General features: G+C 45.6%; 1 protein-coding gene across 2 annotated transcripts in view; it reads left to right on the top strand.

Annotated features, from left to right (window-relative positions):
* TRIO (trio Rho guanine nucleotide exchange factor) overlaps positions 1-25,436 on the top strand; it is a 4,621,980-nt gene that overhangs the window by 1,344,818 nt on the left and 3,251,726 nt on the right. For both annotated transcript variants that reach the window (XM_085606120.1, XM_085606121.1), the window contains exon 12: positions 20,759-20,928. In XM_085606120.1, the coding sequence (XP_085462246.1) occupies positions 20,759-20,928 (170 nt within the window). The remainder of the gene's footprint in view (positions 1-20,758; positions 20,929-25,436) is intronic.

Here is a 25,436-nt window from a genome sequence, read left to right as displayed (position 1 = left end):
TGCCCGGCCTGGAGCTCCTTTATTGAGGATAAAGATATATGCCTGTTCCAAGAAACCTGGGCGAGGGAAGAAGTCATCCGCACAGGCTTTGCTGCATTCTCCACACAAGCAAAATGTGGGGGTAGAGGGCGTCCTTCGGGAGGTCTTGCAATCTGGGTGGCTAATGACCTGGGATGTAGGGCCGCTGTCCTTCCACTGAATAAGGAGGATATTTTAGCTGTATTGCTGGAATGGCCAAATTCACACAGCCTTCTGTTAATAAATGTCTACTCCAGGCCAGTCAATATTACGCAGGAGTCGCGCACTATTGAGGAGCTTGTGCTTGCCCTAAATGAAATTCCGGAGGGCATCCCTTTTCTAATAGGGGGTGATCTGAATTGCCATTTCGAGCCCCTTTCGGGCATACTGGATGGTCTGGCTCAGGAGGAGGACCTGGCGTGGTCTGTACCTCCATTGCAAGCACCGGCCCCAAGAGCTTGGACCCCTCTGGCTCTACAAATCACATCCCTAACTCTGAAATATGGTCTTCAGGCCTGTAATGGAAGGATAAAATCTGATATCCCTCCAAGATGTACCTATAACAGAGTGGGTAGGGAGTCAAGACTTGACTACATCCTGGTCCCATTGGCCTCGTGGTCGCTCATTAGAGACTTCCGGGTGACATCTAGGGAAGATAGCGACCACAACGCATTGGAATTGGAATATGACCATCCTGGACTTGAGGTCATGGGGAAGCGGAGTGTGGCATTTGAGGCGGGGTTAGGCCTCACGAACAACAGACGTAGAGTGAAGTGGGAGAAACTAGCTTCTAATCCAGGGAAGATAGCAAAGCTGTACGCCCGGGTATTTCCTACACTCGAAAAGGTGCAGGCACTAAAGGTCCAAGGTATTACTCAGGGTGCATATAAACAACTGGGGCAGCTGCACGAAGACCTCATCAAATCGGTGACCGAAATCCTTACCACCATACCAAAAAGGGTTAATGGACGTGCTGCCGGTCCCCTCTGGTACAACAATGTATGCCGTAAGGCAAAAACTGATCTCCCGTCCTCGATTAAAGCGGGGAAGGGAAGTGTGGAAATTAGGGCCAGGAGAACGGCCTATAAGACCCTGATCACCAATGCTAAAAGCGAATGGGAGTACCAAAAATGGGAAAAACTCACTATCTCCCTGGCATGTGGGGATTCGCGTAAATTTTGGCGTTGTGTGAATACAGGCTCTGAGGAGTTGGCCTCTGCAATAGAGCCCAACATATCAGCCAAGGTATTGCAAGATCACTTTCAGTCCCTATATAAGTTACCTGAAGGGGAAAGGACTATTCCCACCCAGACGGTTAGCATTACTAAGAAAGGGGTGCCACTCACAATAAAGGAGGTCCGAGCGGCTATTGCCGGACTGGCATCAGGCAAGGCACCAGGCTTAGATGGCCTGCCGGGTGATCTATTCAAACAAGAACCGGATGTTTGGGCACCCTATCTAACGATTTTATTTAATTCCATTTTGGGGGGTATGGAGGTGCCAGATACTTGGCTGGGCGCAGAGATTGTCCCAATATTTAAAAAGGGTTCGCCTCTGCTCCCAGCCAACTACAGACCCATCAGTCTTATCGATGTTCCCCAAAAGATTTTCGGTAGACTCATGCTCAATCGCCTTCAGGATTGGATTGAAGAATGCAAAATTATGAGTCCATATCAAGCAGGGTTTAGAAGAGGCATTTCAACTATTGACCAGATTTTCCGCTTGAATCTTCTATATTGGAAGACTGTGTCAATCGAGGGCGGCAGCTTGTACACGGTGTTCGTGGACCTGCGAGCGGCCTTCGATTTAGTGCCCAGGGATAAATTATGGGCCGTCTTAACGGACTTAGGGGTTCCTCCCGATATCTTATTCATTCTGAAAAGATTACACCAGGGAAACTTTGCCAGGGTTAGGTGTGGAAGAGGGGGAACTCTCTCGAATGGTTTCCCCGTTGACAGGAGGGTTAGACAGGGTTGTGTGCTCGCACCGACCCTTTTCTGCCTCTTTGTCAACGGGGTCATTAACCATCTCAATGGGTTGAGCAACATCGATGCCCCCAGGCTGGATGGCAGCAGGGTCCCTGCTATCATGTTTGCAGATGACACCCTGCTGCTTTCCAAATCCCCTATGGGCATACAACGGGTGTTGGACGGATTTCCAAACTTCTGTGTGAAGCGTGGATTGGAGATTAATGATTCTAAAACCAAGTACATGATCTTCAACCCGCCCTCCTCAACACGCGCGAATCCCATGATAAGGTCCTCCAGATTAGAGAGGGTTTACACGTTCGATTATTTGGGGGTAACAATTAATCAGTCCATGACTTGGGATTCACACCGAACCGAGGCAAACCTGAAATTGATCCAGATGACGGGTGGCATATTTAGGATGACAAGAGGATTGACCTATAAGCCATTTGGTCCCCGCCTCCAAATTTATAAAATCCAGGCAAGAGGGGTAGTGACATATGGGGGCGAAATATGGGGGCATACTGCCGCCCAGAAATTGCAGGTTACGGAGAACAACTTCTTAAGGCAATTAACAGCTTTACCGTCTAGTACCCCACTCCTCCCACTGAGATTAGACCTGGGCCTAAGACCCATTACAGAGGAGTTGGGACTTAAACCCATAACTTTCTGGCGCAAAATATGGAGCACGCCGGAACTTTCTAATTATAGAGCTGAGCTTCTTGAGATTTTGCGGGGGAACAACCTTTACAACGCAACTTTTACAACGCACTACCATTACAACGCATTTTTTACAACGCATAATCCATTACAACGCATGATATTACAACGCATGACACTACAACGCATTTTTAAAAACTACCTTTACAACGCATTCCATTACAACGCATACTACCATTACAACGCATACCATTACAACGCATAATATTACACTATACTATCCAACACTCACCCTACTGATGCACCCCCTGGAGTTAGAATAGTAATTTTTACCCCTATACTATCCAACACTTACCCTACTGATGCACCCCCTGGAGTTAGAATAGTAATTTTTACCCCTATACTATCCAACACTTACCCTACTGATGCACCCCCTGGAGTTAGAATAGTAATTTTTACCCCTATACTATCCAACACTTACCCTACTGATGCACCCCCTGGAGTTAGAATAGTAATTTTTACCCCTATACTATCCAACACTTACCCTACTGATGCACCCCCTGGAGTTAGAATAGTAATTTTTACCCCTATACTATCCAACACTTACCCTACTGATGCACCCCCTGGAGTTAGAATAGTAATTTTTACCCCTATACTATCCAACACTTACCCTACTGATGCACCCCCTGGAGTTAGAATAGTAATTTTTACCCCTATACTATCCAACACTTACCCTACTGATGCACCCCCTGGAGTTAGAATAGTAATTTTTACCCCTATACTATCCAACACTTACCCTACTGATGCACCCCCTGGAGTTAGAATAGTAATTTTTACCCCTATACTATCCAACACTTACCCTACTGATGCACCCCCTGGAGTTAGAATAGTAATTTTTACCCCTATACTATCCAACACTTACCCTACTGATGCACCCCCTGGAGTTAGAATAGTAATTTTTACCCCTATACTATCCAACACTTACCCTACTGTTGCACCCCCTGGAGTTAGAATAGTAATTTTTACCCCTATACTATCTAATACTTACCTTAAATGTAATTTAATATTATGCGTTGTAATGGTATGCGTTGTAAAGGTAGTATGCGTTGTAATGGTAGTGCGTTGTAAAGGTATTTTTTAAAAATGCGTTGTAGTGTCATGCGTTGTAATGTCATGCGTTGTAATGGATTATGCGTTGTAAAAAATGCGTTGTAAGTGCATGCGTTGTAATAGTGTGCGTTGTAACGTCATACATCCGATTTTGCGTCTTGCTAAAGCCGCACAAATCCCATGGCTAAGATATATTAAACAAACATGCGAGTCACTAGGTAGACCGGATTTGTGGTCTGATCCAGGAAATGCATGTTGCAGGATCTCACGCAAATCTATCTCCAAGGTTTATTATGAGCATAACTTATGCGTCTTAATTGAGAGTGCAGGGGAGGGGTCCTTATCAGAACAATTTCTGGGGTTTAAAGACTCATATCATCTAGAGCTTGCCTTTGATGATATCGGCCCTTCGATTACAAGGAAGTTATATATGCAATGGCGATATAGTACTCTCCCCCTCAGGGCGTACACAGACCACTGGACATATCCCCAGCCCACAGTGCAATGCCCAGCTTGCGCTCATCCGCGAGAGACTGACTTGCATATTATATTCTTTTACACAGCTTATCAAAGACCAAGGAACTACTGGCTTGTCCCACTCCTCAAAAATGTGGGCTTTAGGCAGCATTTCCCAGCATTTTGAATTTTAAATACAGATTTATCGGCCCCAATTGTATTTGCAGTCGCAAAATTTTTAACAGCAATGTGGTTTAGCCGTAATCGAAGTATTAAGCTAAATATTGCTGAATGAAAATTTTTGACGATTTTAGACCAATTGTCTTATGATTGATTTTAATGTAATTATGCGTGATATTTTTTATTGTCTAATTTTCAATTGTATGCCTGTTGCACTCTTTTATGGTCCTAGTGATCGAAATAAAGATGAAAATGAAATGAAAATGATTATATGTTGCCCGGTCCAACATGGCTGACGGGCTGGATACGTAGTTGGTGCAATGACTGAAACTCTTTATTGTACACTGACACTGTGGAGAGTTGTACGTGTGATCAAGGTGTGGTGGGACAGCCGAAACGTGTTACGTGAAGCTCAATAAACTGATAATCTCAGCATTTCCTTGTGTCCTGAGAGTGCGTTATCCTCAAATCTACTCTGATATATATACGTATATATACATACACACACACACACACACACACACACACACATATATATATATACACACACGTGTGTGTGTGTATATATATATATATATCTCACAAACCCATGTTTTTAAAGTTCCCTGGATGCACGGAACGAAAAAAGGAACGGACTCCACTTTCTTCGTGCATGTTTTTTATTTTTCAAAATTCAGCTTTGCCCCCATGACGCGTTTCGGCCTTCGCAAGCCTTGATCACATGATGCGTCTACGAACCTTCCTCAAATTAAAAGTGCCAAGTGCATAAACAATATAAAAGACAGCCTAACATCTTGTCTCCACGTCACAGTACAAAATAGCAGGAAGTTTTGCATTTTTAAATCTGGACAAAATCTTAAAAATGTGCTATATAAATATACTATCTGTATAAATACGATGATATATTACATATTTAAGAACATATAAAGCCCCTAAAAACCAATTGAATCGCAATTGCAGTTTAATACATGCATACTGGCCATCCTATTGTATCATGGGTCCTGTGCTGTATTTCTGTTGTTGATCTGTTCAATACATAAAAACCAGACTTAAAAATTGCCTAATTGATACCGCCCTAGTGGGCCAATCTCCTCTGCTAAATTATAAAGTGCATGATTTCTAAAGTACGGAAGTAATTAAGTGCTAAACACCTACTCCTGATGTTACCCTAAAGTGCAAAAATTCACATGAAAAAGTGCCAATGTGCAAAGTGCTGATTCTTAGGAGACATACTTCTAAAAACAGCACAAGGGAGGTTATATACAGGGATTATGGAGTGCAGCAATTTCATAAAAATGTACAAATGTGTATACATGTTATTTCGAGATTGTCACTGATAAACTGAATCTAAATTTGCACTAGAAAACTGTTATAGCCATGTGTACAGGTCCTCAGTTGTATTCAGCCCCTGTGGGCTTTTCATGTCTAGCTCCAGAATGTACCAAGTCTCCAGCCTTCTAAGAGTCTCCTCTCTATCACAACCTCGTCTTAACTGTGAGACCGAGTCCACCACAAAGAATTTTAGCTGATCTAAGTTGTTGCTGTGGACTTCTCTGAAGTGTCAGGCCACCAGATATGTTGAATCTGAGTTTGTGATGGCCCTTAGGTGCTGGAGAATCCTCTTGTGGACCTGCAGTTTTGTGCTGCCCACGTATCACAGTCCACAAGAGCACTCCAGCACATAGATGGCAAATTCAGTCTTACAAGTAGGAAGCTTCTGGATTATAATGGGCTTATCCTTGAATGGTGTGGAATAGGGCGTTTTGCTGGCGCCAAACGTACACGCCCGGCATGAGGAGAATCTGATAAACCCTTTCCTTTTTGACAGCCAGCTAGAGCTCAAGCTTATTTCTGGGCTACTGCTCACCAGATAGTCACTTTTGGATGGGGCCTTTCTAAAGGTTATTGTTGGACTTCGTGGAAGTGTACCCCCTACAACGGGATCATTCAACACTAAATGCCAGTTTTTCTTGATAATCCTGCATAAACTATTCCTTTGTTTGTTATACCTCAGGATTAACCTTGTGTTATCAGTATCTGGCATCGTGTTTGTTTGTTTGTTTTCTTTTATTCTTGCTATTTGATGATTTAAACAGCAGGTCTTTTCTACATTGATCCTTAGTTTTTCTCATTGCTGTATTAATGGTTTGCTCAGAGTAGCCTTGGTCTAGAAAGCATAACTTGCATTCTGCCTGTGCCTTTGTCAGATCACTATCTTTGCTGCATATCCTTTGCATCCTAAGCATTTCCCCATATGGGATACTGTGTATGGTATGCTTAGGGTGAAAGCTTGATGCATGCAGGATAGTGTTTTTCTGCCGGCAGTTTACGGTGTAGTTTGATCTCAAGTTGGCCGTTGGCAACAAAGACCTCCACATCTAGGAAACAAACTGAACTATCACTGATGTTGTGCGTAAAGTGCAGATTGATGTCATTGGTGTTAATGTTGGTAACAAACTCCACTGCACTCTGTCTGCTTTCTCGCCAAATCACAAAAAGGTCATCTATATACCTTATCCATTTGACTACATGGTCTTCCAGGGTTTTAACATGCATTGTATTTAAAATCATTCCTTCCCACCATCCCATATGGAGGCAATCATAACTTGGAGAAAAGCTTGCCCCCATTGCCACCCCTCTTATCTGTTGATAGACTTGCTGTTTGAACATAAAGATATTATTCTCTAGGCAAAATTTGGTCAGGCTAATAAGCATTTTGTTGTGTTGGTAAAATCCAATGGCCCTAGTGCCCAGAAAATATTCTAAGGCCCTAATACCATCTTTGTGATGAATACTGGTATATAAATTAGATACATCCAGTGTCATTAACAGATAGTCATCTTGCCACTGACGATTATGAACCTGCTTTAAAAAGTCAGTAGTCTCCTGTATGAAAGATGGTAGAGCTCGAACATGTTCCTGTAGGAAAAAATCAATATATATGGACACATTCTCCAGCAGAGTCTGTTTTGACGAGATTATCGGTCTACCTGTAGGTTTTCAAATGTCTTTATGCACCTTAGGGATAAAATATATAACGGGCATGGTTGGGTAATAATTCTTTAAAAATCTGTACTCCGGTGGCTGGGCAAGATGGCCGAACGGACGTAGCCCGTCTCGGCTCCCGGTCCGCGCGCTGTCTCGGCGAGGAAAAAAGCTGCTGCGACAGCATTGAAACGCCGCAAATGAAGTCTAAAGGTGCATGAAGGTGTGAGGCATCGGCGATGATCACCCATATACATTGATCGCCGCAAGTACTGCCGCATTAGATCTCGCCGCCTTGGTGGAGGACGGCACTGCCAGTCAAGATGGCGGCACGAATCTTGAGGCGCCAGGAACCCTTTTCGATTCTACAGCGGAGGTGAGATCGCTGCAACCCTCCTATGAGGAGCGGAAGGCTGCTTACAGTAGCGGATGACCTGGGGGCACCAGCGGTGACACAATTAGTTACCTAACCCAGCTGCAATTCTTCGTTCCTGCGTGTGACTGACGTGAAAATGGCGGCCGCGCTCCACTAAATGGCGGCGCTTTTTTGCGCTCGCAGCTTGCTGCTTGGCACTGTTTGTTGTCTCCGCTTCAGAGGGCTCCTTAAGCGCTGCAAGTAGAGCCTCCTCTACACTGGCCTTCGCGGAGCTGGCACATATCGGCAAACGCGCTGAGGACTTGAGGGGCAGCTACTCACCACTGCTGCATACCACCAGGATTGCACATCTCCCCCTACTTGTAGAAATCCTCAGCGCCAGTTAACCAGTGACTACAATCCACACACTGGCAACCCTCCCCGCCGCAGGCCGGCATTTTGCTGTCTCCGCTGCAGTGCCTCATTACTGGCTCCTGGCTGCAGGAGCATTGTCTCAGGGCTCTTTTATCTATTAAGGGTATTGCCACTCACCTGAGCGCCACGCTTTCATGTAACAACGGTGGCCTCCCCTGTGCGCCAGGGAACTGAATAGCTGAGCCCCTAAGCGGAATCCTCTGTAGACTCCAGGGTACGGACTCTTATGATACGGAGATCAACAGTTCGGGCACCACCTCAGGACGCTTCTCGGCTGGGACCTTACATACTACATTCTGGAAACGACTGCACGCTTCTGAAGATTTCAGCCCTATGCCGCCTAAGACAGCGAGCAAGACACCAAATAAGGTCTCAGATTTTTTTTTCGACCGCGGAAAAATGATCTGCGCTACGGGGAAACGCAAGCTCTGCAGTGATGGCCCTTACGAAGGCGGAACTCTTGGCCATGTTCAAGGACTTCAAATCTGAACTGTGCAGTGACATCAGGCCAAGGCATCAAATCCTCCATGGATCAACTACGATCGGACTTGACGGAGCGTTTGTCCTCCTTGCAACAAGATGTGGACTCCGTAGGCACTAGAGTCCTTGACCTCGAGGCACACCACCAGGAACAGGAGCAACTTTCTACTGAGCTTCGGTACGATGTGCGATTACTTAAGGATCAGCTCCTTCAATCGCAACTCAAGGTGGAGGACCTCGAGAACAGAGCCCGGAGGGAGAACATACGAATGAGGGATTTGGAGGAGGGCGCGGGGGGGGCCTGATCTGGAGGCCTTCGTGGTGGGTCTCTTTTCGGAAATTCTAGCCCCGCAGACTCTTAAATAAAATTGGACTGAGTTCATTGAGTGGGGGCTCTACAACATGGAGAGAAGAAATGGCCACGCGACATCTTGGCCAAATTCCACTCCTATAAAGTCAAAGAGGCGGTCCTTCAGGCAGCCAGAGCGAAAGATTCTGTCGCAATCCAAGGTCATTCCTGCACCATCTATCAAGATGTCGCACCGTCTACATTGGCACAGAGACCACTGCTCAGACCCGTAACCGCTAAGTTGCGAGATGACAAGATCAGGTACAGGTGGACATATCCATTTGGGCTGAGCTTTGAATTCCAGAACAAACGACACCACATCACCGACCTACAGGAAGGCTTGGATCTCCTTGGCATTCCCGCTGAGGAGGTTGTTCCTTCCCAAGGTAAAACTGGAGAATCTATCCAAGGAGCTCCGCTAACCTCAGCATGGTCTGTTGGGTCGCGCAGGGGTCGACATTGATCGCTGGGTGCACCATCGGATGAGCATCACAGCATCCTGCATGTCCGACGTACTGGTTGCCGCCTCTAGAAGCCTTCGATGCTACACGACAGGAGCTGGCACCTACTCCGCCCCTGAGCCTCGCTGCTGCCCACGATCTGGCGGCGCTGGACACTTTCTATGGAGGAGGATTGCGCACCAACCTTGCAGACTTTATAAGTAAGACTGATGTTGCTTCCTTTTGCCTATAGCATAGTGCGCTTAACAGTCGAGGACTCTACTGCTTTTTGATATAGGCTGTGATCTACGTAATTGTTAAATGTTTTAGTTGCCATTGTAGACGACTTTTAGATGCATCTCTCTAGACGTGTGCCTTTTTTTTCTCCCATGAGCCGCACAAATATGCTTCTAATTGAACTCTCCGCCGGGACAGGCGTGGACGGGGTCCTCGGACCTGCTGTCTCCCATGGTCTCTGGGGGGTCCCCTCGGCTCCGCAGGATGACCAAAAGTAATGTTCGTATTGTATATTCGTTTTTATTTGTTCTTTTTCTTCTAGGGGTTTCAGGGTGGGTCTGGGAGGGTTGTGGTGGCGGCCTTTTAACAATTGCTTTTGGGGGGACCTCTATTTTTTGGGACATGCAGCTGGCGTGCTCTGGTCTTCCACTAGTACGAGGGGACAGATTGGGAGCGATGCCAAGTTGGGGCCTTCGGAGCTTGTGGAGAGATGTAGTTTTTTCCCTGTGATATAATGCCGATTACTATCGGAACTTGGAATGTTAAAGGTCTTAATTCCCCCCCAAAACGCCACAAAGTCTGGAAATACATTACTGATCATCACCCCGACATAGTGGCTTTACAAGAGACACACTTAGCTAGAGCCGAGGACACGCGTCTCAGACACAAACAGTTTCCACTAATTTATAGATCATCGGACGATACGAAACATAGGGGGGTGGCTATTATGTTTCGCTCGTCCATACAATTTCAACCTCTGGGGGTTCAGAGTGACAAAGATGGCCGCTGGGTTATGATCAAGGGGCGCTTGAGAGGGAAGGTCTGCACTCTGGCGGCAATATATGCCCCCAACACTGGACAGACGGTTTTCTTACACACTTTTTGGAGGAAGTTAACAGACTTTGCAGAAGGTCCGCTGATCCTCATGGGCGATTTTAATCTTATTTGGCAGAAAGACTTGGACAGCACGTACATACAGCATTCGGGCATGGGCTCCTTTTCTGCGGAGACACAACGGCGCATCCATGACTTGGGTCTTCTGGACACCTGGCGCACTCTTTTCCCGCAGACCCGAGACTACACGTTCTACTCACACGTCCATCGTACATATTCCCGGATAGATTACATCTTTATTAGTCAGTCTCTACAAGGAGCATTGCGGGATGCCAAGATCTTCCCCCCCCTTTCGGTATCCGACCATAGCCTACTCTGTTTATCTCAGTGGGTTTGGGAATGCTTCGACTACCCCTAGGTGGTACTTTCCTCTGTCGCTTGTTCGCGACAAGGAATCCTGTACCAAATTAAGAGAAACAATTACTGAATTCCTCACTACTAATAAGCCAGAAGACACCTCGGAATTTACCACCTTGGATACGCTGAAGGCCGTTCTTCGGGGGGAGTGTATTGCTCTCAATACGGCACTAAATAGGCAGCGCGCTAGCGAGAGAGAGCTCTTGGAAACTGAACTGACTTCTCTGGAACGCAATCGTAAAGCGAATCCTACCAGGCAAACGCTACGCAGTATCACAGCGCTCCGAGGTAAATTCAGTTCCATTTACAATAACAGGGCAGAGTTCACGCTCCTCAAACTACGACACCTATCCTACACCCAGGGCAATAAAATTGGTAAACATCTTGCCAGACAATTAAAAGATAAAAGAGAGAGAGAATACATAGGTGGTGTGTGGGGTCCCTCGGGAGAACTTACACATAGAGATGAGGACAAAACTGAGATCTTTGGCTCTTTTTATGGGAACCTATACACTGGGGAAACTTTAGAGTCGAGCGCCCAGCAGGAATATCTCCAATCACTGCCCCTGCCCCAGGTGTCCGATGCCTGGAATGAATTGCTCACCGCTCTTATTACCATGGAGGACATCACCAGGTTCATTAAAGGCCTGAAGTCTCATAAAGCTCATGGACCGGACGGCTATACCGCCCTTTTTTATAAGTCGTTTGCCCCCGACATTACTCCCGTCCTTACAAGTCTCGTTAACAAAATGGCGGAGGAAGGTGCGACCTCCTGCTCCATGTCCGAAGCTGTGATCTCAGTGATTCCCAAGCCAGGGAAAGACCCCCAGCGCTGCACCTCTTATAGGCCGATTGCCCTATTGAATATTGACGCTAAACTGTATTCTTCAATTACTGCCCAACGACTAAATGATCTCATGCCCGTCCTCATACACCCGGACCAGTTGGGATTTATCAAAGGACGTCAAACACACGGCAATACACGCAGAATCATACACTTGATAGAAAAGGCCAACAGACGCCGAATCCCAGCAGTCTTAGTAGGTTTAGATGCCGAAAAGGCCTTTGACAGGGTTGATTGGGTATTCCTATTCCACACACTCACTGCATTCAGATTCTCGCCTAAATTACTCAATATGATTAGAGCTAACTACTGTCACCGCAGCTCTAGGGTGGTGATCAATGGGATACAATCATCCTCCTTCCGCCACTCTAGAGGCACACGTCAGGGGTGTCCCCTTTCACCTTTACTTTTTGCTCTCAGCATAGAACCATTAACCCTAGCGATCAGGATTAACCCCGATATTCAGGGATTACCATTCACGGAGGAATCCCATAAAATATCCTTGTTCGCGGACGATGTCCTTATGTCCCTGTCTGAGCCTGCCACGTCCCTTCTGCACTTACAGTCGGAACTTGAGCGTTTTGAACTAGTGTCAGGGTTTAAAATAAATTTAGGCAAATCGTATATACTCAACCTAACCCTCCAACCTACAGAAGTCCTCAGGCTCCAGTCTCTTACTCCACTACCATGGGCTACCTCTTCCATCCAATATCTAGGGGTTCAACTAATGCCGAGAATTGAGGGGCTATATTCTGCCAATTTCCCCCCCCACCCTTGCTCGCATTCAAGCAGAACTCATGAAATGGAAACGTCTCTTCCTGTCATGGTTAGGCCGCATCCACGCTGTGAAAATGACCCTCTTGCCAAAGCTCCTCTGTCTATTTCAGGCCTTGCCTATCGAGTTGGAGAGAGATTTATTTCGAAGAGTGAAAACCATGATCCTACGCTTTATCTGGCAGGGGGGACGTGCTCGCTTTTCTTACTCTCCTCTGCGCCGCTCTCGCACAGATGGGGGGTTGGACTTCCGGACATTCTTTTATACTACAAAGCGGCACAGCTGAGAGTCCTGGTTGAATGGTCACAACAGGCCTCCGAGAAACATTGGCTACATATGGATCGTAGTGTGACAGGGAGGACTATTTGGGACTTGGTGTGGCGCCCTCGAAAGGACAGACCGCAGAATACCTATATTAGTACTCCCACACGCACCACCCTCAGAGTATGGGTCGCGGGAGACGATAGGTGGACTTCGTTCCCCTCCCCATTTACTCCAATCCACTTCAATCCAGCATTTCCCCTGGCCCTGCATGAGGGACCCTTCGATGCTTGGAGAAAGGGAGGTTGCTTAGCTCTGACACACTTGTTCCATAACTTCGACCCTCTCACTTTCGATAACTGTAAGCGGGACTATGAACTAGAGAACATAGAAAGATACCATTATACTCAATTGATGCATTGGGCCCTTACCCCTGAGGTCCGAGAGGCAGCCACCCGACCTCTTACAAAATTTGAGACCTTCCTCACCAAGACTACTTCCATGAAAGGAGTGATCTCGTTTATATATAGCTTCCTGCTTAAAACCACCCTATCCCCTCGGCCCCGATATATGTCCATGTGGGAAGACTTGATTCATCGTCCTATCTCTGACGAGGAATGGGCACACTTATGGACTGATATTGCGCAATGCAACCACTCCACGGAACTCAGGAAGGTGCACCTGAAGACCATGATGAACTGGTATCTGCATCCATCCAAACTTCGGCAGATCTTCCCCGCCACCTCCGATAGATGTTGGAGAGGGTGCGGCTTACTTGGGAATTTCCAACACATATGGTGGGATTGCCCGACTATCCGCCCCTTTTGGGAAGAAATTCTGGCAAACATAAAAGACATGCTGGGTTATCCCATCCCCACTACCATGGCGGGTGTCCTTTTGTGGCTGCGTGACTCCTCTCTCGAGCACCAGACTCGAGCTGATAAAATTATCATGTGGCTTTGCATTGGGGCGGCTAAGATTACTTTGGCAGCGGCCTGGAAGAGGAGGGAGGCTCTGTCTATTTCCCTCTGGCACTCTCGCCTATGGAAACTGCTGAGCCTGGAGCGTATGGCTGACATTTTCAGGGATAACTATAAGAACTTTGAATTTAAATGGGGTCCCCTAGTCTCCTTCCTTTCAAGAGGCCTCCCATCGGCTGTGTGTCCTTCCTCCTTACGAGCTCTCCATCTCTTTCAATTATTGATCGGAGTCCCGGGGTCATATGGCTCCTCTATCGTATGAGTGTTGCCGCCACCACGGGTAGGGTGGGGGGATGGTTTTCGGGTGGGGTTATTTTGCCCTTTATTACTGTTATCTCACGTTTGGGATAAATTGGTATATGATTTATGTTCACTTCATGTAATGCAATTGGACAGCTTGGGGAAGTGATCATCGCAGACGGAAGTTGAGCTTTCTGTGGTACTGCCTGCTCGTATCTTGCCCCAGAAAGGACTAATTTCAAGCTCCTTTACGTTTAGAAACTGTTTCCACCACTGTTTCCACCACTCTGGCCACTCGACAAGGACAGGAGCTGGTTCATAGTGAGCAAGGCACCCTGTGCAGCTGTTATAGTCCTACTGAAGCTTTCTGTTCCCCTGCGAGGGATGATGTGATGGTACTATCTCTGATTGTAAGCTGTGAAAAACTCAATAAACATATATTTGAAAAAATAAAAATCTGTACTCCTCCTGGCTGAGTAATCCCGCACTTCTCCAGGCCAGAAGTTTAGCAAACAAAACGTTTAGTGTGACACTGATTTGTTTGTTGCTCAGTTTGTAACAGTTGCTATCATTTAATTGCAACATAGCTTCCTCCATGTACTGTATTTTGGGCCATAACACCACATTACCCCCTTTATAGGAGTTTCTTATAACAACTGTATCATTCTCTCGAAGTTTCTTTATAAATTGGTGGTATTTATGCTGGTGTGCGTTTTGTTTTTTGAAGAGTACTTGGATCTTCCGATTTAACATCTTCATCTCATTCGTTATCAACTCATTGAAAATATCAATTGAGTCCCTAGGCAGGATTGGTATAAACGTTGAATTAGGTTTGAATCCTGTGATTAAGGTTGCAGAGACATTTATTTGTTGTTGTTCCATTAAACGCTGTGTAGACCACGTTTGATGCGATGTAGACTCATGATTTTGCAAGGCTTTTAGGTCGCATAACAAGTTAACATCCGATGCTGACACTGCTTGGAGAGGCCTCTCCTATTGTTGGCGTTGATGGTTTGCTCTTTTTTAGTAGATGAAACTTTTTTTAATTTCAACTTTCGAATGAACTTGTAGATGTCAGCCCTTGTTTGTGGGTGGTCGAAGTTGCTCTCAGGGCAGAATGACAGACCAAGCGACAAGGGTTGTTTTTCAACATTATCTAAGTTGATTTCTGACAGGTTGATTATTGTATTCATTTTTCCCGTGATTTTAGTCATTTGCGCCTCCAGTTTATGTACAACCTTAGTAACAGCTGTCGGCTGGGTGAGGAGCTCCTTTAAATTGTGTAATCTTTTATATGCAAACAGTGGAGGGTTGGGAAAAATCCCTTTGAAATCAGGTTCGACAGTAGCAGATCCCAACGTAGTAACAGAATTTTCTTGATTTTGGTAGCGTGTGTAGAAAAAGTTGAAACGAAGACTTCTCTAGGCGTTACCTGCCTGCTCTGTTTCTTTCAGAAGATCAGCTCTGTCAAGGGATAGAGCCTGATTTTCTGCTTTTTTCACTACTTCACCAGGATAACAACGTGCCAGAAGTTTCTGCTTGTATTCATGCAATGTACTCACGCATTGTACAGGGTCCGAAGTGATGTGTTGATTCTGGTGAATTGAGTGTAGGGTAAATGACATTTTAGAGACAGGGATGAAAACTGTTAAACAACAAGGAATTGTTGCGGTCTTTGTTTTTTTTTTTAAAACACTAGTGCAGATCCTAGTGCCCATGCTTAGATAAGAGCATTGCAAGTTTCACAATTGTTCCGCACCAAGTTTTTGCCTGGGAGCACCCTGAATTCATAGACAACCTGTACATGTCTAATATCTGTACACTCGGGAGACCTAGAGTAACAAAGCTGGGAGTCCAGCATTGGCAGCAATATGTTCCTGCCCAACGGTCACTGGAGGAATTAACATGTTTTGAGGAAACAAATGTAATAAATCTGACAAATGTCATGTTCAGCTTGTTCTGCTGTCAACTGAGTCGGGGCTAGTGTTCTCTGGCTTGCACTAATAGATTCCTTAATGGTACAGAGCTAGAAAAATGTATAGTTTTTATACTTTTTATATACTCTTGAGTTTGAAAATGTCATCAAATGATCATCTCACCATAAACAGTAATACTCCCGCAGTTTAACGGTCTTCTAATATTACATAATTGTGCATGCTGACTACATTCCCTAAGATAACCCACACATTTGGATTTGCTAGACTCAAGACATTCCTGGCAATACTTTCTTAGTTAGCGTTACATGATTTTTTTTTTTTCCATTTGAAACGAGCAACAAGATATTGAGCAAATTTGTTAAATGTAATATATTTACACGTTTATAATGATATTGTCTGCTGCATTGAGATAATGTTGCAGAATTTGCACCAATACACAGCCCTTATTGTTATGAAAAACATAGTTGGTAAGGATGTAAAAATAAATAAAAGATATACATGTGCTTAAACAATCTAACGGACATTGTTTTAAAACAATTTTGCATAGATGTCAGCGTACATCCCTGCATGAAAAGTGTTAATTTTCCTCCCAGAAAGGTAACTGAAGCTCTGCTCCATTGGTCCATTTCCAATGGAGTATGTATTGTTGGTAACACATCCCCCCTTTAGATTATTCTAATTGTATCAGGTGTTATATACCTGTAGTTTTACCTGTTTATCTACATGGGTGTAAAAGTATTGAATTTGATTTCTTTAACTGTGGGTAAAGTTATCAATTTATGGTTTGCAAACCTAACTAATGATTTAACCCACTGCAGTAAATCTTTTAAAAGTGAATCTGGAATCGGAATCGGGTGTATTAGGAAAAAGAATTCCAATATATTCCAGATGCCAAATTGCTATTCATTAGAGTAAACAGAGTCGGTGGAAATATCTTTTGTTGTACTTCCATTTTAAAACAACAATGTTTTATTTGAATTTCAAATGGAAAAAAAAACATTTGTATCTATTTGTATTCTGCTGACTCAAACCTTCCATTGAATAAACTATTGTTCTATCTTTGTTTGTTCACATGACACTGAACAAACAGTTCATTTTATTGGGGATATTTACTGCATCGTTGCAAATGTCAAGAATGATGCTTACTGATATATATATATATATATATTCACTGGCAAGCTCTTGGATGGGAATTGAAGTCCCCTTCACTGCTGGGAGTCCTTTAGGGGCCAACTAGCCTACCTTTTACCTCCAGTAAGCCCCACACAGTGGGATTGGTGAGAGGTAGACAAAGGCCATGCCCCCTTTCTCCACCACTCTGCAAACGCGCCCCCTGGCATGTTTTAAGTGAGGGGATTAAGTCCCCTTGAATCCTGAGGGTCCCTGGGGTCCAACTAGCCCACCAGGTTCCTCCAGTAAGCGCCACAGAGCTGCGTTGCAGAGAGTTGTGAAAAGGGGCATGGCCTGGACCACCTCTCTGCAACGCAGTGCAGTGGCGCTTACTGGAAGCACCTGGTGGGCTAGTTGGCCCCCAAGGGCCCTCAGGATTGAAGGGGGATTAATTCCCCAACTTAAAACGTGCCACAGGGCGTGTTTGCACACGTCACCTCAGGCCCAGCCCCTCCCTTTACCACTGTGCAAACGCGCCCCGTAGCGCGTTTTAAGTTGGGGGATTAAATCCCCTTGAATCCTGAGGGTCCCTCGGGTCCAACTAGCCCACCATGTACCTCCAGTAAGCACCACAGAGCTGCGTTGCAGAGAGGTGGTCCGAGGCCACGCCCCTTTTTACATCTCTCTGCAACGCAACTCGGTGGCACTTACTGGACGTACCTGGTGGGCTAGTTGGCCCCCAGGGACCCTCAGGATTCAAGGGGAATTAATTCCCCAACTTAAAACGTGCCACAGAGCGTGTTTGCACACTTGTCACATCAGGCCACACCCCTTCCCTGTACCCCTGTGTAAACGCACCCCCTGGTGCGTTGTAAGTTGGGCGATTAAGTCCCCTTGAATCCTGAGGGTCCCTGGGGTCCAACTAGTCCACTAGGTACCTCCAGTAAGCGACACAGAGCTGCGTTGCAGAGAGGTGTAAAAAGGGGTGTGGCCTCTGAACACCTCTCTGCAACGCAGCTCCCTGGCGCATACTCGAGGTTCCTGGTGGGCTAGTTGGCCCCCCCGGGATCCTCAGTATTCCAGGGGAATTAATTCCCCAACTTTAAACGTGCCAGGGGGGGCGTTTGCGGAGTGTTACAGGGAGGGGGCAGAGCCTAGCCGCGATGCAGGCTTTTTGTAAAAAAAATTTTTTTTTAAGAATTGGAGCTGTTGCCCCCCTTCTCTTGGCTTTTTTTGTGCCCTCGGGACCCCATCCCCCAGGGCCTGGCCCCCTTTAAAAAAAAAAAAAAATGTGAAGGGGACCGCATGGGCCCCCCTCCCGTGGCCAATTCCGGCCCCGGGGACCCCATCCCCCGGGCATGGCCAAACATATCGTTTTTTTATAGGAAGGGGGGGCTACATGGCCCCCCTCCTAAGGCCTCTATTGGCTCCGGGGACCGCCTTTATTTATTATTATGTTTTTGGGGGGAGGGGGGACACGTGGCCCCCCTCCCGGGCCACTCCTGGCCCCGGGGACCCCATCCCCCGGCCATCCTTTTTTTTGTGAGGGGGACCACGTGGCCCCCCTCCTCAGGCCAAATATGGCCCGGGGACCCCATACCCCGGGGCCTGGCCTCTCATTAAAAAAAAAATACACAGGGGAGGTTGGCCACGTGGCCCCCCCCCCCTCCCAGGCCACTTCTAGCCCCAGGGACCCAATCTCCCGGGGCTGGCCCTCTTCTTTGGAGACCGTGGGGGGAGCCCCAATGCCCCCACATTTCCTGCCGGCCTCCTGCGGGAGCCAGCATTGCTTTTCCACATGGGGCTTCTGACATGCAGCTCCCCTTGTGGAAAAGCAATGTGGTTTGATTTTTGAAAACCCAAACCACAGTTTGCTATGACAGGGCGGAAGCCGCACGGCTCCCGCCCTGCCGTAGCAAACAGCAGTGTCCCGGGGGTGGGCACCCTGGGACACTGCAGGAGCCGGCCCTGGGGGGTGGCGGTCCCCAGGGCCATCACTGGCTCCATGAGGGGGGCCGCGCGGCCCCCTCCCACATAATGCAAAGCCCGGGGGGTGGTGGTCCCTGGGGCTCGGGGATCCGTTACATACCCCCAAATTTAAATTTTAGTGCCACGGGGAGGTGGCGGTCCCTGTGGCGTGTGGGAGGGCTCGAGCCCCCCCACACAGGTGTATTTTATTTAAAGCCCCGGGGGTGGCGGTTCCCGGGGCTTGAGGGTCTTGGAGGCCCCCCACAGATTAAAAAAGAAGACCCAGGGGGTGGAGGTCCCTGGGGCAGTGTGGGGGGGGGGATTTTTCACTGCCCCCGGGACCTGGCCCACCCGAGGGCTTCAATACAACGAAGCGCGGAGCACGTGCTTCATTTTTTTTTTACATTTTCGCAGCCGGATCCACGGATCCGTTGTGACTTTTGCCGATTTCAAAATAAAAAATGCTTTTTTTGGCCCTGGGGGTCCTTTTGGGACCCCTGAGCAGGCCCAGGGGATCAGGGTGTTTCTGCCCTGCCCCCTTTTGTTATTTTTCATCTTTTGTTTTTCTGTTTTCTTGTCCAAGATGGCTGCCAACACTTCCTGGTTTGGAGTGTTGACAGCCAATTAGAATTAAGCTCGTGGTCGGGAGGGTCCGCGGATCCACTGCGGCCATAGATCTCGAAACTTTTATTTATTGGTTTTCTCAGCAACTACTGAACGGATTTACACCATTTAAAAACAAAAAGGTCTCTTTCTGAACCAAGGGCTACCTTTTTGCCAAATCTGGTGTAATTCCGTTCAGCAGTTTTGGCTGTAACTGTGTCTAAAGTTTCCTATGGGAAATTGATTTTTTGACCTCTATTTTTTGAATTTCTCAGGAACAACTGAATGGATTTACACCGCGGCCATAGATCTCGAAACTTTTATTTATTGGTTTTCTCAGCAACTACTGAACGGATTTACACCATTTAAAAACAAAAAGGTCTCTTTCTGAACCAAGGGCTATCTTTTAGCCAAATTTGGTGTAATTCTGTTCAGCAGTTCGGGCTGTAGTTGTGTCTAAAGTTTCCTATGGGAAATAACATGGAGAAAACACGTTTTGGGACCCCCCTTTTTTTCGGCCCCTGCTTGCCGAATCACCCCAAAAATTTCAAGACAGGAGCTGACCAGAGCGCCTCACTAGTTTTGAAAATTTTGCGATGATTCATCAACCAGCGCCAAAGTTATTGGGAAAAGAAAAAATGCTTTTCGAATAGAAACAAGGTCCTAACTATAACTACCTACTGGCGACTGCCAAATATATATTTATTTATATTTATATATTTATAAATATTTAATCTGTCTTTTTTCGCATTTACTTTACCTAGCTGATCATTACAATTGCAGCACGTTTTTGGCACTTATGAGTTCACTTTTGTTGAATGTAGCCTGTGCTCGACTAAAATACTCACTTCTTTCCTCTTTTAATCCAGGGACATGTTTCTACCACATCCCTCATATTTAGATTGTCAGTCATGGTGTTTTAATCTAATTTAATTTGTTGAATGATTTTACAATCTTACTCGGGTGCCTTGCATTCTTACACGCTTTATGTTAATGTGCTAGAAAGTAAAAATGCTAATAGGGGTGAAAAGTTTTTGAAAATCGATTATCACAAACTCAGTGTAGATGTTTAGTGGAAGATATGATCCGAGTTATTTTTCTATCTTTTCCTTTGTAGCTGTGGACATGGCTGGAGGATTTGCAAAAAGAGCTGCTAGACGACGTCTATGCTGAGTCTGTAGAAGCAGTGCAGGACTTGATCAAGCGCTTTGGTCAGCAGCAACAAACCACTCTACAAGTTACAGTAAATGTGATTAAAGAAGGAGAAGATTTGATTCAGCAGTTGCGGTAATTAATTTTCATAATCTTGTTGAACTCAGAAGATCAGCTCAGAAAAATGCTGGTTTCAGCTCAACATTAGCAATAAAAGTACAATTCAATACATATAATGTATCCATTTGATTATAAAAAAGAATCAAAACATTATAAAACCAAATTATAAAAGACTGGGGACAGTTAAACAGCTTTAACATACTTATTCTCCACAGAATGAAATTGTGTCCTCTGGACAATATTCTAATTTTCAGGGATCAGAGAATAAAGTTGGTTACAGTGCTATAAATTGATTCTGAAGAAAGCTGTTGTAAAAAATGCTTCACCATTCTGTAGTTTTTGATATTTAATCCACGGAAAATAGGAGCTAAAAAAGGTTTACGGGGAGTACTGTATTGTGTTAAAGCAGGAAATGTAAAGTGTTTTGTCCTGATAAATTGTCATATAGGCAGTTTTGAAGGTTTGTAAGCCACATGTGGGAAATGCTAATTAAAAATGTTAAGTTTTATTCACAAAAAATGAAATCTTTGCTGTGCATTCCTCATTCACAGCAGGTAGGGTTGTACTCCTGAAGTTGTTAGTACAGCTAAATGACTCATTACTGAGAACTTAATCTCTTTCATTGTTCGTGTACTCTCATACTGGTTGGTTGAAAAACACAGACTTTACACTGTCTTTGGTTGTGACATCAATGCATTCTGGATTGTGATACAATTCAGGAATCCCTAGAATATTAAATGTGTGTTTAACACTTAAGAGCCAGGGTATCGATGTTATGTCATATTATCCAGGACATACAATCTCTAAGAACTGTTCTTGAAAAACCTGTTTCTAATTTGGCCCAAATCGAGAGCCACAGCAATAATGGCTGGATTTTTATCAGGTCTTCATTAAAATACAGTCCACTCTCAACGTGACACATACAAGTAGGACATGCTTGGGTGACTGCTAGCAGTGCACGTAAAATGTACCTTCTGGAGGGTATTTTTATCTGAATACTCCCATACACCTGCCTCTTAAGGACCATTGATATGCATTTGCACTTATAATATTTTAAAATAACCTTAATTGGCTTGTAGCCTAACTTGGATGCAAATCTGTAAATAGCCTCCTTGGTTCTCAGAAATTGTTGCACTCTTACATTAAGTAAATGTTTCCAAGTTAGAAAAGAATCAAAGGGCACACCCAAATATGAAAAATGGGTTACCCTACCCACAGCTATGTCTCTAATTGTATGAGATCAGACCTTGATATTTTTTAGCCTTTATGTCACAGGGAAGGGCTTGGTTGAATTGATAAGTTCTATGTCCCTCCTAAAAAGTGTGAATTTGTCTAACAGAACTTGAAGTCCATTTTTCCGTTCTTGATAGAAAGAGAGCATTGTCCGCTTACAGTAAAACTGGTAGAACAAGTTTCCTCAATTGTCACATATCTTCCCCCTTAGTGATTAACTGTCTCTCCAGACCATTTATGCAAACAGTAAAAAGGATGGGTTCTAAAACAAATCCCTTGCGTAACACACTTATATGTGCTGTATAAAAAGGGGGCTCAGTCCCAACCGAGTCAGGAATATGAATAGGCACTCCCACTCTAGAGAATCAAATACCTTAGTGGCATCTAGTATTGCGGCGACAGTGGAGACGTGTGGGGAAAGATAGTGCATTCACATGAATATGGTCCTTAGGTTGTGTGAGGTGGAGCGGCCTGGTACGAATCCAGATTGATACGGCCACACAATTAGGGGAAGCAGGGGCTGTAGTCTGTCCGCCAGTAATTTGGTGAATATTTTATTGTCTATGTTAATGAGAGAGAGTGGGCGGTATAAGTCGCGTGAGGTGGGGTCCTGGCCTGGCTTAAGCAGCGTAATAATTACTGCCTAGCGCATAGAGGGGGGAAGTGATCCCTTCTGTAGTGGCTCCTGGTAGACCTCCAGCAGACGAGGGACCAACAGAGATGCGTATTCTTTGTAAAATGCCGAGGTAAGTCGGTCTGCCCCGGGAGCTTTGTCTCCATGTAGACCCCGAATGACCTTCTGATTGTCTTCCGTAATAGACGGCTCGTTATTCAGGAATGCACGATGATCGCTTCCAAACCACAGCAACTCCACAGAGTCCAGATACTCCACGATTGCTCTCTCCCAGGGACCTGCATTGGAGGTGCACAGGTGCATGTAAAAAAATGTCATTGTGTCAAGTATTTCCGTTTGTGAGTGGATTGGTGGTGCATTGGGTGGATGGAGCTCAGTGATGTTGGAAGAACCCCTGGGTGCTTTTAATAAATTAGCCATCGCCCTTTCGGGTCTGTCTCCTTCTCCCTACCTGCGAGCCTGTGCGTATTTATGTAGGAATTTTGGTTCCCTTTCGACCTCGTCTTGAAATTCCGTCAATTTCCCGTGTAATCTAGCCAGTGTGTCCAGTGTTTGGGATTGGAAGTATTGGCATTCTAAATCTCGGATCAAGCTCTCAATTTTTGTGAGGCAGTTGCGTATGTCTCTTAATACTCCTGACTGCAAAGCTATGCAATCCCTGCGGATTAAAACTTTGAAGGCCTCCCATGTTATGCCCATCGAGTCAACTCAGCCTGTGTTGTATTCAAAGTATTCGTCAATTTTATTGCATAACTCCTCTCTGAATACCATGTCTAGCAACGCAAGTGGAGGTAGGCGCCATGTGAAGGGCTGTATGTATGGTTTCGGGATATGGAGCTTAAGTGCTACGGCTGCGTGATCTGATAGCGTGCATGGGTGATGTATGGTTTTGTTTACCCATGAGTGAATTTCTCTAGATGTTAGCCAGAAATCTAGTCCGGACCAAGCTTTATATGCAGGTGCCCTCTTTGAGTTCGGGATGAAATGCTCGCCAGGTGTCCACCAGCTTATGATCGTCCATTAAGGTGCGGTGTGCGGCGGCCAAATGTGGGTGATGTGGGCGAGCCGCACCCACTCTGTCAGCCCGTTCCGATAGGACAACATTAAAGTCCCCGCCCCAGAGTATCGAAGCATTTCCCAAGGTTTGGGTCCCCACCACACCTGGTTAAAAAAGTCAGGGTCGTCTGTGTTCGGCCTATATATGTTTGCTAAGATTATGTGCTGTCCATAGAGCCTGCCCTTTAATAGAATATAGCGGCCCTCTGGATCAGCTGTTACTCGGTCAGTTTTCAAAGGGAGACATTTGCGGATTTAAATCACAAACCACCGTGAGTATCTGGAGCAGGTCGAGGTGTAGACATTCCCCAATCTGCTGGATTTGAGCCTGGGTATGGATGGATCGGACAAATGAGTTTCTTGCAGGAAACAGATGTCCGCTTTATGCCTTGACCGATAAGTGAGTACCAGTCGCGCTTTCCTATAATCGTTCAGGCCGTAGACATTCCAAGTGATGCAATTTCAGGGCCAGGGGAGGATATTCCTCCATGCGGTTGGCTGTGTGTGTTGCGCTGGAAATATATATATATAGGAGCATGTACGGGAGCTATATTACCTGTACAGCAATGCTGTATGTCTTTCAGCTTGATGATCACATGCAACAACATTCTCAAAATAACATTTTGCGGTATAAAACAACAACCTTTGAACCCGTCCCACCCCCTCCCACACCAACCTCCCAATTAGGTTGAGTAAGCGACGCTCCCATATCCCAAAAACAATTCAATGACTACAAAAGAGCCCAAAGGCTACTATGGAATTATCCAGGGTGGAACGAGGAGTCATTGGCATACACCCCTGCCATTTAAGGCAGGGTTGCTGAGCCCAGGCATATTACTACCCGTGCTCTTACATTAATATTGAAGAGATCAATTAATAACACAGCATTGAGATAAAAAGATAGATATCCACCTGCGATAGGCCCATATAAGCCGGAAACAGCAACCATAAACAGGGAGCATCATTCAAATGTAAGTGTTTTATATAGTAATGAAAACCTTATCGTGTCATCTCCTAAGACAGTAAAGTCACTCATTGTCGCTCAAGTGACTGCACGACCATGTGTCATCTGCATGTTTCATTCCTGGCTGTTGTTTCACCGCCGGTTTGGCAAATTTCAGCGCAGCACTTGCATCTGTGAATATGAGGGGCCTGCCGTCAGTTTGTACTCTTAGTTTAGCAGGGCAAAGAAGAGCGTACTTGGTTCCAGATTTTTGAAGCAGTTTCTTGACTGGAGCAAATTCTCGGGGTGTGCCGCTTGTACCAGTTGAGTGAAATCTGGGTACATAGCTATTGTATTACCCTGGTATTGTATTGATCCCTGCTCGCGGGCCCTTCTCAGTACTATGACCAGGTCTTGGTAGTTGAGGAAGCGAAGAAGGATTGGGCGCAGCTGGCCTCAGGTGGTGGTTTGGGACCCAAGGAGCGATGCGCTTGTTCAACCAGAAACATGCTGGAGTGGTTGCTCCCAAAAAGGTCCTTCAGCAAGGTTTCCACATATTTCTCCATGTTTGGGATATTTGTTGTCTCCGGGATTCCAGTAATTCGGACGTTATTGCACCGGGATCTGGGTTCCATATCTTCATTTTTGGCCTTTATA

Source organism: Triturus cristatus, chromosome 5_1 (assembly GCF_964204655.1).
Source record: "Triturus cristatus chromosome 5_1, aTriCri1.1, whole genome shotgun sequence".
NCBI classification, from domain to species: domain Eukaryota; kingdom Metazoa; phylum Chordata; class Amphibia; order Caudata; family Salamandridae; genus Triturus; species Triturus cristatus.
The sequence above is the reverse complement of the archived record's forward strand: the minus strand, read 5'-3'. Positions and strand labels throughout refer to the sequence as shown.